We start from the raw sequence: 18,910 nt of genomic DNA, 5'->3' as shown, positions 1-18,910 counted from the left end.
CCTGTTCATCACATAGGTAATCTTCAGAAAATGTAGGATTCTTTTTTTCCTCTTACCATTAAATCCAGAATGAGAGGTGTTAAGAACCTGAGCTATGTCCAACAAATCATTCCTATCTAAAGTAACAGAGACAGGGGAAGATAAATGCTTAACTTTCAGCTTCTTTCTAACAGGAATCTCCAACGAAGCAGGTCATCAACTCCTGTTAGGGACATCACACCAGGAAATAGGCATCCCAGTCCAGCATTCCCCACACTTTCTTCTTAAACTGATGAGTGGTTCTTCTATGCCTGCCAAGGACACCGCAACAGTCACAGAGGATATGTCTAACCCTCAGTCCATGGGGGCTGAAGAGACTGAACTAGAGGCAAACAAGGAAAGGCAATGAGTGGTCTGAAGAACCAGGAATGGCCACTGCAGAGTCACTCTTCTAAGGCTGAGGCAAAGTAGTAGCAAAGGCTGTATGGAAAATTTTCTTCTTATTGTGGCTGGAAGAGGGAAGTATTGAGGAACTAGTAACTTGTTCCATGGTAAAGCTGAGAAGGAAGCCTGAAGTCTGTGCAGAACTGACAGCAGAAGTCAATAAAAGGTAAGTAGCAAAAATGTGATCTGATGTTGTTAATCTTCTTTCCATTCATCACTGATGGGTTTGGTTCCGAGCCCTTGGAACCAAGTTGGCCTAATACCAAGCTCACGCCAACCAAAAAACTCGAGCTAAGCTTTTACCCATAGTGCCCTTCTCCCTGTTACCTCAGATCTCGTTGCGTAGCCATAAAGCCACGTTTAAGCCAAGCTCTCGGCTAAGTGTAAACTTTTGATATTTTTTTTGGATATTGTGTCTATCTCGTATTCCTTGCTGGTATTTTTGATTTTTCTGTAGCTTTGAAGCTATATATAGACCTTTTACCGTTCTGTTTCTACCCTTTTGGTAATTTTAAGTATCATTGGTGGTACTGCCTTTCTCCCTACCCTTGTGGTATTTCTTAAATACCATCGTTGGCATTTCTTCCTTTTTCACCTATTTTTGATATATACTTAGATATAGTTACAGTAGAACTCTTTGCCTTAGTTTCCTATCTGACTTGTGTGTATTTTGTTCATGATGTCTAATAAAAAGGGCACATCGAGGTTTAAGCATTGTACTTCATGTAAGGGAAAACTGCCTAAAAGTGATTCCCATCATGACTGTGTTTATTGTTTGGGGGTGTCCCACCTTTCAGTGCAACCCCCTGGTGTGATCTGTCAAAGTTTTGGTCAGCGCACATTGAACGAGCGCAAAAACAAACTGATTCTGAAGGGCCTCCTTAAGTCGCCCTTTTCAGAGGCCCTTTCTGTGTTGGAGGTCTCATCCCCTCTTAACTAAGGAAAAGGAAAGGTCTCACTCTGTCCCTTCTTCATCAACTGGTGACCAGGGCAAGCCAGTAAAGTCTAAAGTACCAAAATTGTCTTCGGAGCATAAGTCTGCCTCATCGGCACCAACCTCTTCCGCTCTGACTACGACTGTTCCTGTATCGGCACCATCTTCGGCTCTGATACTGTCTATGGCACCAACTACTGAGTTTCCAGAGATTACTACAACTTCGGCACCGAGTGCCACTTTGGCATAGAGCACACCTTTGATGCCTATCTCTGTGATTCCATTTGCTACTGAACCTTCTGTGTCAGCTCCGAGTGCCCCTCCGGCACCAAGTCCTTTCACAGTTCTGATGACAACTTTGATGCCACTTCTTCCTGTCTCCAAACTTGAGACATTGGTGTCGATAGATTCCACACCATGGCGCCGATCCTCTCCATCAACAGATCCATTTCTAGGGCAAGTATATAGTCCATTCCTAGAACGACCTGAGTATCCACTAGATTCACCAGAAGCCTTTCCGAGTTTGACATGGTGCGTCTTGTGGATCAGTTGTTGACAGCCAGGGGGATACCCACTTCATCTATGACCCATCCACCTGCAGGACCTGGGTTAGTTTCTCCACAGACTCCAACCTACTCTCCTCCTTTGACCATACCGGTTCCAAGTTTTCAGCTCCCATGTCTTTTTCGGACCCCCCCATCTTGGCGCCTGTAGTGGACCTCACTGGGGCTCCAGGACTGTCCCTTTGGCCTTCGGTCCCCTCTGAACCGGGTCTTCCTCAACCCTGTGATTGGGCTGTGGGCTCTTCAGCTCAGGGTACATTTCCGAGTGTGTCTATGGTTCCATCCATGGTGCCAGTTGTTCTGTCTGCACTGATCCTGATTGAGGCTCCACCCTTGGGAGCGAGTTTGACGGAGTGGGTGTGACCCTGGTTCCAAGGTTGTCCTTCTCTGTTCCGGGCTCCCATCCCTCTTCGGGCAGACCTGCTTTCCGAGCTATGAAGAGGGCACGTACTTCTGGAAGCATTCCACCAACGTCGGAACCCCAGACCTCTTTTCCCCTGAGCTACAGCTGATACAAGCCACCGCCCCGAGACACCGGGCAGAGAAGTCACAGGAGACCTAGTTACAGGGCACCCCCCTCTTCCGAGTCTTCCTCAGAAGCCCCCCTGAGGAACCCCCACAGACGAGATCATGCAACAAGAAGCACGTAGACTCCCCTGAAGAGTCTCTGACAGAGGATATGGATTTCGATGATGGTGAAAGGTCCCCACAGTCACCCCCCTGATGATAGAGGGTTGATTGAAAGCCCACTAACCCTTCTTCCAAGGAGTCTATGTTTTTGCAGGCTTTCTGTGCACGGCCATCTACCTCTTCGGTGACCCCACATGCAGACGAGCTGGTACAACTTGTGGTGCAACACGCCTGGAAGAACGCTGATTCTGTTGAGTCGATCACTCGGAGACCTGACAAGATACTCCACCCCCGTGGAAAACCCACATTGGTCAAGAGGTTTACCGGTCGATGCTATGGTGGTAGCGGCGGCCAGGATAAAGGATCTCGCTGAAGAGAGTCATACTGTTCATCCACCCAATAGAGAGTCCCAGGCTGTGGACAGATTAGGGAAGTGAGTTTTTGCTTCAGCAACTTTTGCCATATGGTCTCTGAATTACTTGGCACATTTTACGAGGCTCCAAAGAGCCTTGGTTTCTGAACTCTTTGGAACACCCACAGGACAGGTGTCTGATGAGGTGAGAGACAAAGTTGCCTCGCAGCTCTCAACCCTGGAATCGATCTCAAGTTCACCCATGAGGTTGCTCTCACATGCAACCGAAGGGGTGGATAGAGTGGCGGGTTCAGGCATAGTTATGGGATGCCATGCATGGATGCTCCTCTGTGACTTCATGGACCCTTTCAAATCTTCCTTTCTGAATGCTCCAATCGAAGCATCTTCCCTTTTTGGCCCCAAGGTGAAAGACACCCTGGCCAGTTGTGAGCAGGACGGTAAGACCATATCTGCCATAGGTCTATGTTTTTCCAATCCTCAATGTTCCTTTCCCAGTAACCAGAGGAGCAGGAAAATGCAGCACAAAAAATCTCAGGGTCCTTTCCGTGCCACACATGGCGATGGAACCCCCAGGGACAGAGGGGGTAACAATTCTGGAAGATGCCCCTACCCAGGCAGAGGGGGTCCACGTAATCAAGGACCCAGGGATTCTTTCTCTGGGCAGCCTTACCAGCACTCCTGAAGAGCAGCCCGATTGCTTTCCTCTGGAAGCAGTAGGGGAATGTTTCTCTCTGCACCACGCTGCCTGGCATTCAATAAATTCTGACCATTTGGCAGTGGGCGATAGCTTCCAACTGCTTTCTGACAACAACACATATCCCAGGGAATTTCAACACGATTGCAGACAAATTGAGCAGATGTATCCTCCTGCCTCACGGGTGGTCCCTCAATCCCAACGTAGTGGCGAAAATGTTTGCCGTTGGGACCAGCCTTGCTGCAACTTATTTGCCTCCCCATCAGACAACAAATGCAACAGCTACTATGCCCTATTTCCCACACAGCGGGAGTCCCCGAGGGACGCTCTGATTCACAGTTGGCCATGGGACTGCTATATGCCTACCTCCCCATCCCTCTAATTCCTCAGTTCATAAAGAAAGCTATTCGGTTGAAGTGCAAAGTGATCCTCATAGCCCCCTTTTGGTCTCGACAAGTTTGGTTCCCCTTCCTTTGGCCTCATATATTCTGTCGGCCATGGATTCTGGTCCCTTTTCCAGACCTGATTTCTCACCCCCAAGGGTTGAGTCACCTGAGCCTATCCAGTCTTAAGGTGACAGCTTGGTTTCTCCACTTCCGTTAATCGCCAAACAGGATAACCTTCCTTCACCTGTATGTGACATTATCCTGGGCCCTCACAAACCATCCACCAGAAGACTATATCTAGACAAATGGAAGAGATTCTCTATTTGGTCTAAGAAAAGAAGGCTAGATCCGTACTTGGCTTCAGTTACAGCAGTCTTACAGTACCTGTCAAAGTTTTTCGAGGATGGAGCTGCAGCTTCTACCATATGAGTACATCTAGCGGCTAGTTCTAACTTTCATGATGGGTTGGATAATTCTCCCCTCATCTCTCTTCAGTTATGCAAATCCTTTCTTAAAGGGATCTCTCACATTAGGCTTTCAATCAGGCAATCTATAGAGCCACGGAACCTCACGTTAGTTCTTCAGTCCTTAACCCAACCTCCTTTTGAACCTGCAGCAAAATGTAACCTCAAATTTCTATCTTGGAAGTCCTTTTTCCTGGCAGCCATCATGTTAGCTAGACGAATTTCAGAGCTTCAGGCATTATGCATTAAAAGGCCCTATTTAATCTTCCACAAGGACAGAGTATCACTCCGGACAAACCCATCATCCCTCCCCAAAGTAATTTCAGATATATCTATCAATCAGACCATTGACTTGCCAGTATTTTTCCCAAATTTCACTAATAAAGGGGAATTCTGTCTACACTCTTTAGATGTACACAGACAACTGAGGTTTTATTTAGACAGAACTAAAGCAATATGTAAAACTGATCAACTTTTCATTTCTTTTTCTGGGCCTAGAATGGGAAATTCTGTCTCCAAGGTGACTTTATCTAAATGGCTAAGGGACTGCATACACTGCACCTACTCTCTTGCAAAAAAAACCTATACCACAGAATGTTAAAGCCCACTCTACCAGATCAATGGCAACTTCTGTAGCTTTCCATTCAAGAGCCTCTATGGATGATATTTGTGTAGCAGCCACATGCTAACCACCACAATTTTATTAATCATTACAAATGTCTTACCATAACGTTCCATCTGTGTTGCTGATCTTCTTAAATTCACCACCTCCCACCCTCCTTCCCCCTCCAAAGACTCCTGGGGGATACTTTGGGTCCAAGTGGTGAGTTAGGACATTTGTGCCGAAATGGCCTCTGCTTTACTAATACTGGGCAAACTCGATCTGAGGTATCAGGGAGAAGGGCACTATGGTAAAAGCTTAGCTTGAGAGTTTTTTGGCTGGTGTGAGCTTGGTATTAGGCCGACTCAGTTCTGAGGGCTCGGAACCGAACCCATCAGTGATGAATGAAAGAAGATCAACAACACAGATGGAACGTTAAGACATAACTTCTTTTTTCCGCCTTAAAGAACCCACTGAAAAGCACAGCATACAGTTTTCTCAGCCCCTGAACACAGTTTATAAAACCAAAAAGTTAAACATTAAAATACAATTTACACTAAACCACAGTCTTCCAGGTGACAGAGAAACTGAATGACAGTTCAAAAAACATTAAATTCGTATCACAAAGCAGTTTTACATAAAGAAGTAGTGTTTTAGTCATAAAATAAATTGTGAAAGATTTTTTTTATCCTGAAGGGAACTTATTTGCCCAACAATGCAGAAATGCTAACTTGAGTGTCAATCCATGAAAGATGACAAGAGGCACACTCTTCAGCAACAGGAAAGCTCTGAAGGGCTTGCTGCCCAGACAGTTGACTTTCTTCAACTGTGCTCGAGCTCTCAACAGTCTTGGAAAGTGGAAGGTGCCCTTAAACTTTAGAAGCAGTCCGGATGTCATATCCTAGGCAGGATATAACCCATATATCTAAGGACACTGCAACAGAGATCAAAAGATGAACATCTCCCATATTACGCTATGAAAATAAAAAAGAAAAATATGGTTAGCTTCTTGTGTCATTTATAAAAAGGAAAGAAAACCTGCCAGTCAATAAGCAAGCCCTGTCTTAAGTGATTTTGCCCACTGCGCTGCCTTTGGTTATAACAGCTGTAATAAATTTGCAAATCACAATATGACAGCAGTTTGATGAATCAACAGCAACCTCTACCATATTTCAGGAATTGTTCTGCATAATAGATTTCTGAAGATACCACAGGAACTACTGTGTACAGCTTCCTGAAACATTACCAGGTGGCTGTACTTTCCACAAGGCAACTGTAACTGTCAGCCTTCCAGAAGAATGATGACACTGATTGGGATTTTACCCAAATATTATGATTTACTGTTACAGTCACCTTCCCCAAGCAAAATAGTGAAGCTGTGTATTAAGAATTTACTGTAACAGTAAATCGTTGAAGAGGGTTTAAAACAGTAAAGCTAGTTTCCGCTGATGCCCCTAGGAAATTGTGCATAGTTTAATACATTAAACTGAAAAATGTATGTGTTAATATACTATCTTGCACTTAGCACAGTTACTTATCGCAGTCACAAATCTCTATAGGGGCCAGAAAGAACGTGCAGAATAGAAAAAATAGTCTCCTAGTAGTGATATGAGTGTTTAGTATGTCACCCAGAAGCAGACTCAGTTGATGAAAATTTCTGCTGGAATAGAAGATGGTCTAAATTTGGTAAACCCAGGTGTTATGATTTACTGTTGCACAAACCTTTCTTTGAAGATCTAGTGAAATGGTAAATACCCACAAACAGCTCTGCTGTCTTACTGTAGTTCATTCATTAGTCTATTGGACAGCAGTCCTCACACAGTGGTTTGTTGCATAACATCCTTCTTCTAGATTACTATTCCCTTCCAAATTTTCTGCAAGATATTAAGTACTATGCATTTCTTTGTTTGCTTAAAGTAAGTAGACTGACTTAGAAGGTCTGTTCCAGCTACAGTCTTGTTACAGATTAAGAAAAAATGAATGAGCAACATATGAAACATACAAACACAGAATGCAACAACACAATGAGAAGTTCAGTGTGTAGACAGTTCATCCTGTAAGCAGTATGTTGTAAAAGGCACTGTGCATGATATGTAATGAAAATTATAGATCCCGAGAAGTTCACTCTGGTGAGGAATATTTTGAATTTAGCAATAAATACTGCTTTATGTTGTGCTAATTGTAATATACTCTGTGAGTTGTGATTTAAATTGGTTGTAGGAAGGTTTACCCCGATGAGTAGTAGTAGAGCATTATTTGATTATGGATCTCCTAAGGAAAATGCCTTTGTTGAATATTCGGCAGTGTACGTACGATATTGGCATCAGAGTGAGAGGGTTAGGTGAAGAGGACTGAAGGTTGTGGGTGAAAGATATGAAGCAGAGTAATGAGCAGTGGCGGCTGGTGACTTCAAAGGGAGGCTGCAGGAGACAGGTGAATGGGTGAGGTCAATGGGAAGGGGTGGAGCTGTGCTCAAAACCACAGAAACTGTAAGGTTAATTAAATATGCTGCCCTGGGTGCCAAAAGGTCATTATGAGAGTCCAATCAAGACAAAATGAAGTGCAGAAGAAAAAAAAATATTTCAATGCATTGGCTGCATGACAGCTTACTTAATATCTAGATGGAAATAAAAAGGTTGTGAGGCATGAAAAAAAAATGTTTAAATACATTACTGGAATACCAGTCAAAATCATGTATAAGAAAAACAAGCAGCACTTAACTCAAACCACTTCTCCTTGCACTGCAGTTCTAATTACAATTTATATTCAGCTTTATTAAAGTACCAAGTAACATGCTAAAAGTAGCACTCTCTGTGATACCCCCACTTGTAAAAATGTTTCTTATCCAAAAAAGACCTGCTGCCTGACAACTATCTACTTGTTTCATGGGGAAACATGATCAAATTAAAAAATGAAAAGCAAACAAGAAGCAAGCTCAAGATACATTGCTTAAAGAATTACTGTACAGATAATGGACCACAAATGATAGATTGGCATTCTGTTTGGTTTACAGGTAAAGCCTGCAAAGATGACTGCAAGTCTCCAACAAATGTAATGAGCTTCTTAAACCAATGTAATCCTGTCCTTTATTACAAATACTGTCATATACATTTCAATACCCAAGGCTTATACATTATCTATTTATGTAAGTATTCTCTGCATGGCAACAATAGAAAGGCTTTCAGTGTTGGCAATACTTTAACAGTATGCTTATTAAAGCTTACTTGCATCTTACAATCTCAGACAAGCTTACCTGATGGTCATTAAAGCATTGCTACTTAAACACAGAGCAACAGGCACTTTCTGAGTAATAATATGTATAAATCAACAGTATAAAAATATGACAGAAACCAGAACATTCTGCAAAATCCAGATCAGAATAAAATTAGCACTTGTGTCTACCTTGGATGGGGGGATACTCTGCACATTTGCACTGCATAACTTCTCCTTGCCTTGCTTGGACACATCCAGAGTCACTACATGGGGGAGTGGGGTGCAACAAGTATGTCACAATTTGAAATGTCTCTGGCTGACTGTGATGGACCTGACACATTTGTCATACCTCTTAACCTCAGAACAAGAAATATGGACAGAGCCATACATAGAAGTGGGACAAAAGCCCAAAAATAAGGACAATTTTTAAATATTGCTCTTATAAACTTAGAAAGATAATAGAATAGTAGGTCTTGCATTAGTATGAATTTTCTGAAAGGTACGAAATCTGAAACTCAAATGTCTGTCATTATTTTCTAACTTCAGTCTTTAATGATTTGCCACTAATTTGCCAAAAAAACACAATTTTATGAAAAATGGACCACAAATGTGATGCAAAAATATAAAATAGCCACACAATACAGCTGGGAACCTGTCAAAGAAGGGACACTTTTTTAATATTAGTACTGCTAACTTGAGCAGCTGACAAAATAAAAGAATCTACATGCATTTCTGAAATAAAAGTAATCTATAACTCTGATTATTACAGTTATTTCTTAATTCTAAGCCCTCCACGTTTTCTTCCAAAATTACCATTTTGCGCCGGGATTATTAGGGGACGAGCAACATTGTGAGCCAAAATCGGGGACAGTTGAGAGGTTTGGATATGCCTAATTCTATAAAGCAATTTATTTGCACATACCTCTCAACCTGTTAATGCAGGAAATCTGGACAAGGCCAAATATACTGGGAGAACATATAAACAGTACTGTAAATTGTTGTATAAACTGAGACAATTGATAGAATAACAGGTCTTTATCATGTATTTTTCTGAAGGTTATGAAGTCTGAAACTCAGTGTCTGTCATTATTTAGTGACTTAATTCCTAAATTATTTGCCAGAAAACCACACATTTTATGAGTAACAGACCAAAAATAAGCAAAAATCTATTTATTCTGTGAAAATCTGGACAGTTGAGAGGTATAGTTCAGCCGGGGCAGTCTTTGAGTTTACCGCCCTTCCCCCTCACAAAATCATGGTCCAATGGAGCCTCTCCCCTGCAGCCATTCCAATGAACCATTACTTGGCTATTTCACCCCCATTTACCATAAACACTAATGTGCATACTGCTTTACTTCTACGATGATTTGGACTTCATTTGAAAGTTTTATTTTGCATTTTACAGCACAAACACTAAGACATCTGCTAAATAAAGCAATGCAATCTCACAATGAAAACAGACAGCATTAAAACTTCTCTGCCCTTGAAACTCACATTAATTGAAACAGCATTGAAACCCACATTCAAAGAAAATACATTTTACCAGTGGCAGATAAAGATTAACTTTAGGCTGTTTTCAAATCATAGGCCCTTTGCACACGAAACATACACGTAGTCTTTGATAGACCTTCCTTCCTAAATGTATTAAATTATATTCCTTGTACAATATAGTACAGTTGTTAGAGGGCGTTTTAAATTTGTGTTGAACATTTTTCCAGTAAACAATAAAACAAAATGCTTGCACCAATAATGACAAAATTGCCCAATTCAGAACGTTTTTCCAGTAAACAATGAAACAAAATGCATGCACCAATAATGACAAAATTGCCCAATTCAAGTCTACTCAAACTTCTACAGTCCACCAGTATCAGTAAATATGCACAATCTCTGAAGAAGTAAAAGTCATCTAAATAATTCCACATTAAAGAAATATGTAACTAATCAAGAGGTTGCTGCTAGCAAACAACTTTATATTTCATTGTTTCATCTAAAAATAAAGTGCCTGTTGCCCTTGAGGAATAAATTGCCTAAGTTGCATTAAAAATGATAAGCTAGTAATATTGCAATAGGGAATGGATGGCAAACTGATAACAGGTTCATAGTTACTAGGTATCTTCACCAAAAAGGACTGCAGCATCAACCCCCTTTACAATACAGTACAGTATCAGCAATGCATCTACCTACTGTGCGAGTAGAACCCACAGCCTTCTGCATCACAAGCAAGTACACTACCTATTTTGCTATTAACAATGCAAGCAGCACTAAACTTTTGTTCCCCTGCAGCTCTCAGCTTCTTGTAAAATCTACTTGACACTCAGCTGCATCTCTGAACTTTGCAGCACAAGAAATCTGGAAAAATCCAAAATGGGGGGAGCAAAAGACCAAAAAACAGGGACACATTTTAAACATTGCTTGTATAATGTTGGAAAGTTGTTAGAATAAAATGCTGTGTTACCACCATACATTTCACTGCCAAGTATTGAACCCAGGACCCTGTGCAAAACAGAGCAACATACCACTATGCCAAATCATCTGTTTTATGAAAGAAAGGAAGACTGAAACTTAAATGGCTACCATTTAGTGAATTCAGTTCTCACCATAGCTGTCAACATCTTAGCATAAAACACCTGAACAAAGCCAATAATGGGGGAATACAGCCCCCAAACATATTCAGTGAGTTCAGTTATGACCATAGCATTCAACCTTGGCACAAAAAACCTGGACGATGCCAATAATGGAGGAATACAGTCCAAAAAATAGGAACAAATATCCATTGAGGACACCAGAGCAAACCTACACATACACAGGGAGGACATGCAGACTCCACACAGAAGGAACCCCAGCCAAGAATCAAACCAGACAACCTGTAGCTGTCAGGCAACAATGCTACCACTGCACCACTGGCTGTGGTAAGCAACAAAAATACAGAAACCACAGATTTTATGAGGAGCAGAACAAATATGAGGCAAAAATCTGCAAATGTTTTACAAATGGTGGTGGGTAGGGAATTCAGGTTCTTGCCACTTGGGCCCAAGGTACAGGGTTAAAGCCTTATTCTCTACCCACCACCATGTTGCAACTGTGGCATTTTACACACACACACACACACACACACTACAGCTACGTCCTCCGTAGTGGCCTGAATCTGTCCTCTGCAGCAGCCCGATCACCTGTCTGTCCTCCATAACAGCCTGCCTAGGCTGTTCTGGGTTCCCCCGTGAGACGTAAGTAGGCAGGAGCCTCCAGCCTGCGGGCGATGCAGTTCGGTGTTCTTCTGGTCTGTGCGGTTGTCACCGCACAGACTTCTGGGCTCGCAGGGTAGAGTTTCCTTCCTTCCCTATCCAGACTGCCTAACATAGTAGTCTGGAATTTAGGTACTAAGCATGCATGCGTGCGTGGAGTTCTGAACTGCCTAACACAGCAGTCAGGAACTAAGCACACATGCGTGGAGTTCTAGGACTTGTGATTTTTTTTTTTTATTATTTTCTACAGTGGGGGGGGGGGGGGCTCACAATTTATTTTATTCTTTTTACAGGTGGGGGGGCTGCAGTCCTATAGCACGAGCCACCCCTGGTAATGAGTTGAGAGAGAGAGGAAGTGTTTCATAAAAATGGTTTTGAAAAGGAAGGGGAGAGGGTTGTCCTTTGGGTGACTGGCAGGAAGGTGACTCAAAGATCGACTGTACTAAAGTCTGTGCAGTGATGTTTACATTTGGAGGACTGGGACATAAATTTTTGCATTTTATTTAAATCACTGCATGTTGCTGCACTCGAAAAAAGAGCCACTTGTGATAAATTTTTATGGGCTTCCTGGTTGAGATGCCTTTTACATCAGTAATACAGTGGGTACCCTATGCAAGTTAAATTTTAGTTGTAAGACAGTATCATGTATTAAAACATAGTAGAAAATTCTCAAGTCTTAACTGATTAATTTTCTAGGTTCCTACAGCAAGTTACCAAGGACAGATGAAATGGCCAGTGATTTTCACCATGTAACAGGAGCAGTCAGAAACATGGCGGTTTCTGCAAGGTAAGTTGACTATGCGTGTTGAGTAATAAATAAATGATGTCTTCAGATTTCATTTGTGGATCAGAGGTTTATCTTATGGTTTTGCAAAAATTATTGCTATTTTACTAGCTATATAGCCTATTAATATTTTCTGAGTTAATTAATCCATGATAGTGGTGTCATTTATGGTAAAATATAGTCTTCACTGGCTAGGCTTGGTAACCGGCAAAATCCGAATGATCTAATATTTGTATCAGGAGTGAGAGTTACTTTGTCCGTAACCCATACCTCTGGCATGAAATATTGTTATCATACATTTTTTTATTGCTGATGAAAAAATATGTCACACTTGTGGTAGATGGCTGATGATCATTTGTGTGTGCAAGTCAGTTTTGTGGGATTTAAAAGTGGATGCTATAAACTGCTTTTGTATGTATGCTATGTGATATGTGAAATGTCTTGTACTGTTGTTTTGGGGAGTGTGTCAAGCAAACTAGACCCTTATATTTTATATTTATCGTTTTTTTTAATGTTAAAGTAGCATTTCCCCACATAGGTTCATAGGTGAATATTAGGCTAATTGCCCTGAAAGGCCATTTTAAACCTAGCCAATAATCAGAGGTCAGAATCAAACCATGTACTTTGTGTCTTTGAGGTGAAGACCTTAACTGTTATGCCAAACCCACCCTATTTTGGAATTGTATCTTTTTTTAATATTAAAGCATTTCCCTCTGAGTTTAGTGAGCTAGGGTAATTGCCTAAGTTTCCTCTGAAAAAGGCTTTACACAATTTGCATATTTTTTTTCTGAATGATGTGGCTCTTGAACAGCTTTGTGCTCTATTTTAGAGCTAAATTTGGAAATTCAGATCAGTGTGTATGTATGTGCATATACATATATATCTTTATATCTGAATCTATATCTATCTATATATACTCAGACATATACATACATAATTACTCAGACATATGTCTTCTTCCTATGATCACTGTTGCAGTTTTACTAACCATTGGAACAGCCGTACGTCTGGCCAGGATAACAGTGCCTAGGCTTCCTCTCGCAACTTACATCAGACTTATAATCAGAACATTTCAATGCTAGTAGGTATATAGGCTTGAATTACCTCAGAACCTTCTTATTGCCAGCCCAAACAGTGAACTTGCATTTCTTTGTCAGCATGTCAGATGTACGACCATTGACAGTTCCATTTGCGTTGGGCAGATAAGTATCCATTTGGAGAAATTTCCATAACTACTTACATTTTGACAAAAAATGTAATATTTTTCATGTCAGCTAAGAAGGAATAATGTGATTGTGGAAGTCAAATACTTAATACGGATAGCCACACTAGCTGTTTTTTTTTTGACTAGGAGCCAACCACAACTACATAAATTGCTCTGTTTGCCAGTCTTTTGTACCCAAGAACCTTAGGAGCTACTTGTCCTTCCTTAAGATTTCCTTGAAAAGTCAGACCCACAATCTTATGCTCATCAAAATGGAGAACGATCCTTCCTGCTTATATATCCCAAATCAGCTGAAAAGAAGCCTGAAGAGACTCAATCTGATGGTTCAGCTGCTGGGTATGACCCAGACATCTCCTCTGTGTCTCCTGATGAGTCCTTGGACTGTTTGGATGCTTCAGCTGTCCCCTCTTTTGTGAAATTGTTAAGGTCAATATGGTGTGGCCTCTTAGTACATCCACACTGACCAATCAGACAGCTGCCTTTACTAAGAAGGGGAAATCAAGGCTGAGTATTTTAGTGTGACCCAACATTATTACTCAAATGATTATCAGTATGAGACTACCACTTTCCCTCTTTGAAGTACTTCAGAAGTTGGAATCCCATTGTTATGTGCAAGCTCCTCTTCCTGCTAAGAAAAATCAGAAGACAGAGCATACCTCTTCTCCCCTAGCCATCAGGGTGCCACAGAATGCTTGGTATAAATTCTCACAGGGACTGTACAAAGTTTTGGTGTCTTTGGAGCCACAACAATTATTTTCTTATGCTCTCCCTTCTTCTGCTGCTTCGCCTTTGAAGAGACAGAAGGTTTCTTCCTCAAAGGAAGAATAGTCAGATTTGGATGGTGATTCCCTGACTTACTGATGTTCTTCATATTGATCATTGTTGCAGTAGACTTAGCTATATGGGTTATATCCTGGAAAGGATTTAATGGCCATCGAGCTTCCAAAGATTTAGGGCACTATCCAAGCACCCAAACTGTCAAGCAGCTGAAGCTCAGCTTACTAAAAGACAAGTTTGGGCAGGAAGCCCTTCAGAGATTTACTGCCACTGAAGATTTCACTCTACTGAGGCTTTTGAGGATCAACATTCGGCTTGTGCTTTGCTGGGCAGATAAGTTCCCTTCCAGGAAAACAAAAACTTCCATTTTCTTACATTTTGCTAATGTTTTATTACTTTCGTCTAGGGAAAGTTATTTTAAAGCTAAGAGTGTTGGTATTTAATGGACTGTCTTGAGATTGTAACATTCTTTTAAATGGAGCACTTATTTCTTTCTTTCAGTTTAAAAGTAGTGTAAACTAAGTAAAAACATAATTTCTGTGGAGAAATTGTGTTTGTTTTACCATCGTGAGGCTGCCGTAGTGTTTTGAAGTGCTGTTGACTGTTTTTTCTTTCAAAAAAATAATTTTTGTGGGCTGGTAGTTTTACCAGCATTTGCTGCTTGCCTTCCCTGGGAAAGAGGCACCATTTTCAGCTTGACCATGGAAAAACTACCGGTCCCATGGTTGATCCTTCTTCCAGTCTACAAAAAGAAAAAGTTAAGCAAACAGCCTTTGCCACCACAGGAGGCTAGCAATTTGCCTCAGCCGCAGGTGGAGTGACGCTACTGTGACCATTTGTTGTACCTCAGACCACTCATCTTTTACCCTGGATCCCTCTGGTGTAGCACCAATAGCCACTATAGACCAAGGGTTAGTCATGTCCTCTGCAGCTATTGAAGTCCCTTCAGTTGGCAAGGGAGAGCCACTTTTGTCAGTCCTGGGAGAGGGAACGGGCACGATTTGCCTGTTATGTCAGAATGCTGCCATTAGTAACACAGTGGCCCCATTTTTCCTGTCAAAAATAACAGAAAAACAAGCACGTATCTACAGAGTAAACAACCTCAACAGAATTCAGGTAAACAGACATTTAAGAAGAAATGGCAAGGGGGGTTCCAAAAAGAAGTATCAGACATCCCAAAGTCAAGGACAGTCCAGCAAGTCTGAATGACTTTTCAACAGACAAAAAATACAACCACAAAACACGGAGAACTTCACCTCTCAAAAAACATAAAAGCACACCACCATGAAAGGAACGATGCAAGGAAATGCTGTAAACTTTTATTTTACACGTTCTGGTACCTCGGCCTTTCGTCTTCAATGAAACAATTTACTACAACAATTAATTTCCTTAAATACCAAACATTATTAGTTAATACATTCAATGAATTAATTAAATGATGAAATTAAAAATATAATCTTCACAATTAGCTGAGTTCCTTAAAGTTTAACCACATAATACAAACCCAAACATTAAAAAAGAGAAAAGAACAATGTGTAGACATCAGAATGTAATGAATTGAAAAGCAGCCACATCTATATATTCAACATAAATAGATAATTCATATGTACAGAAATATACAAAACAATTCTGATTCGTATATAAAAATGTTTTTTTATTTTAAATTTATTTTATTTTGTTGTATATTTATATTATTTTTTCATATCATAATGCCCTTACCATGATCCTATAAATTGGGGTACTCATGAAAAAAATCCATCTTACCCTGTCAATTAATCAAAGGCATGAATTTTATAATAATAAATATTTAAATTTATAAATATACCACTAGTTAGTTCAAGTATTGATTTTAATATTACTGTGCTTATTCTTAAAACATGCTATGTTGATTATTACAAAAATATGCCGCTATCTAAATTCATACCCATAGGACTTAATGTATGATAATTAATTATCATCCTATATTCAAGTTTGTTCAATTCCCTTTTAAAGTTGCTATTATAAACTATTCCTTTCATGGTGGTGTGTTTTTATGTTTTTTGACTTTTCAACAGAACCTGTGACCCCTTCCGACCCTAGTCCCTTTTTTCTTCCAGAAAGTCTGCATTTCCTTTTTTCTCTTTGGCATCAGATGATTTCAGACAAGTGGGTTCTGAAAATCATTCATCAAGTCATCAAGATTACAGATGGCAGTGGGAGAAAATTCTTCCTTTCCAAGGAGAGCGGGGTCATTCTTCATCTTGCAGATCAGACTGTTTTATTTCTTCCAGTTCTTTCTCACATGCTGCCTCAAGGAGTGATAGAACTAGTTCCTTCTTCCCAGGTGTGAACGTGTTTTTATACAAGGATGTTCCTAGTGCCTAAGAAAGAAAATGCTTGGTGAGCAGCTCTTGATCTGTCTTTTCTAAATCTGTTTATGATCGTGCCCAAGTTCAAAATGTTGTCACTTCACAACGTATTATGTCTTCTTCCTCTTTTGCAGTTTTCTGGTAGCACTAGACTTATCATCACATCCCTATTGATCTAGACTTCAGATGTTTCTTAAGGTTTTGTGTGTCTAGATAACATTATTAGTTCTTTGTGTTACCCTTTAGACTATCTGCTGCACCAACGGTGTTCACAAAGTGTCTAGCTCTGATTATGGCTCATTGCAGACTACAGGGTGTCCACATTTTTCCATATTTAAATGACTTGCTTATCTTTGCAGAGTCTTTTTCAAGGTGTCAGGAATCTCTCTCTTGGGTGAGAAATCACTTGCACAAACTGGGATTCCAAAAGAACATTCAGAAGCCTTTCTTGACTCCCTTACAAAAGATTGTGCTCCTGGGATGTCATCTAGACACCTCAGTTCAAAGAGCTTTTCTTCCACAAAAAAAAGTAAATCTTTATCTAGATCTTTTTCTAAGGTTTTCCACTCTTACTTTGGACATTGCAAGGAAATATCTGAGGATTTTGGGTGTCATGGCATCTATGACTCTCATGAAACCCCCTGACAAGACTCCACATCAGGAACATACAGTGGTATCTGAAGTCTGTTTGATCCCAGCATCAACACCCTTTATCTTTTCAGATCTCAGTGCTGGGGTTTGTCAGAAGACAAATCGTTTGGTGGGGACAGATATCTTAAAATGCAGGTCTCCCCTTTTCCCTTCCTGCTCCGAAGCAGTCAGTTATCACAGACACTTTGGATTTTGCTTGGGGAACAGTTTCTGGGGGAATAAAAGTGCAGGTGGTGTAGGATACCAAGAACAGATGCAAGGATATAAATATCAAGAAATGCTTGTCCTAATCAATGCTGTCAACTCTCTGAACCATCTTTGGCCCTGGGACCACTTCATGTGGTTACAGACAGTACCACAGTCATGTGGTGCATCAACAAGCAAGGGAGAATCAGTTCATATCCGTCTCACTCTGCAGACATCCTACATTACCTCAGAGCAAAACCATGTGGCAGACAAGCTGAGCTGGACCAGGGCAGACCCTCATGGATGGAATCTAGATCAGGGGTTCTTTCAAGATTTGATCCCTCCTCCTCTCTGAACAGTCAACTGGCAAACTTCTACTCCAGGACTCCACGCAAGAAGGCCTGCAATGCAGATGCCTTTTCTTTTCTTTGGATAGGAATGTTCCTGTATTCCTTTCTACCATTTCCACTAATATCCATGGTACTTCTGAAGGTTTAGAAGGAATCCTCAGAGGATCACTGTGTTGACTTCATTCTAGCTTAGGCAGCAGTGGTTTTCTCTTCTTTTGGAAATGGCCAGGGGCAAGTACCACAAGCTTGCTCACAGACTGGATCTACTTACACAGGACCAGAGATGCGGGATACATCCACACATCAGTCTTCTTCAAGTGTCTGCATGGATAGTAGGGTCTTAATTCCTTTTAGGCAACCAGTTTTCTGAGGATGTGCAGCAAGTACTAATGGAGGCAAGAAGTTACTATCCTATGGCCTTTCTTATTCCTCTATCAAGGTTCATTCATTGACCATTTCAGCATGTCTGCACACGGATCCTTCACTTTCAGTCCAGTCTTCTGTCGAAATGTTTTTGAAAGGGATTTTGTGTAAGAGGCCACCTAAAGAAATGGTGGCCCCTCCTTGGGATCTTAATTTTGTGTTACAGAACAAACACATTCCAAAGACATGCATCTGGAGTGTTCTCCCCGGGCCTCCGCTGAAAACAGGCTCTGTGGAACCTAGTCGGACATTCCCGGTCAACAAATGTTAAATAAATAAATAGAGAAGCTAATATTTTCTCCATTTCAACCAGCTAATCTGTCTGACTTCAAGTTCTTAACATGGAAAACAGTTTTACTGACTATTCTGACTTCTGCAAGGAGGTTACCCAAGTTGCTAGCTCTTATGATGAGTCAATCCTATCTCATTTTCCACAGGGACAGGGTCTCTTTGAAAACAAATCCTTCTTTTATGCCTAAAGTTGTAATCAAGTTTAGTTTAAGCCAGACTATCCATTGCCCCGTTTTCTTTCCTGATCATAAAAATGAAGGTGAAAGGATGCTCCATACCTTGTATCTCCACAGACAACTCAGGTACTATCTTGACAGAACTTAATCTTTCAGATCTTCAGATCAAAGGGATA

General features: G+C 40.9%; 1 protein-coding gene across 2 annotated transcripts in view; it reads left to right on the top strand.

Moving 5' to 3' along the window:
• Positions 1-18,910, top strand: part of ZBBX (zinc finger B-box domain containing) — a 2,136,907-nt gene that overhangs the window by 1,961,094 nt on the left and 156,903 nt on the right. For both annotated transcript variants that reach the window (XM_044069997.1, XM_044069996.1), the window contains exon 19: positions 12,220-12,310. In XM_044069997.1, coding sequence (XP_043925932.1) covers positions 12,220-12,310 — 91 coding nt within the window. The remainder of the gene's footprint in view (positions 1-12,219; positions 12,311-18,910) is intronic.

Source organism: Protopterus annectens, chromosome 4.part1, assembly GCF_019279795.1.
Source record: "Protopterus annectens isolate FY-2018-M chromosome 4.part1, PAN1.0, whole genome shotgun sequence".
Lineage (NCBI taxonomy): Eukaryota > Metazoa > Chordata > Ceratodontiformes > Protopteridae > Protopterus > Protopterus annectens.
Note: the sequence above shows the minus strand (reverse complement) of the source record. Positions and strands in the feature narration are given on the sequence as shown.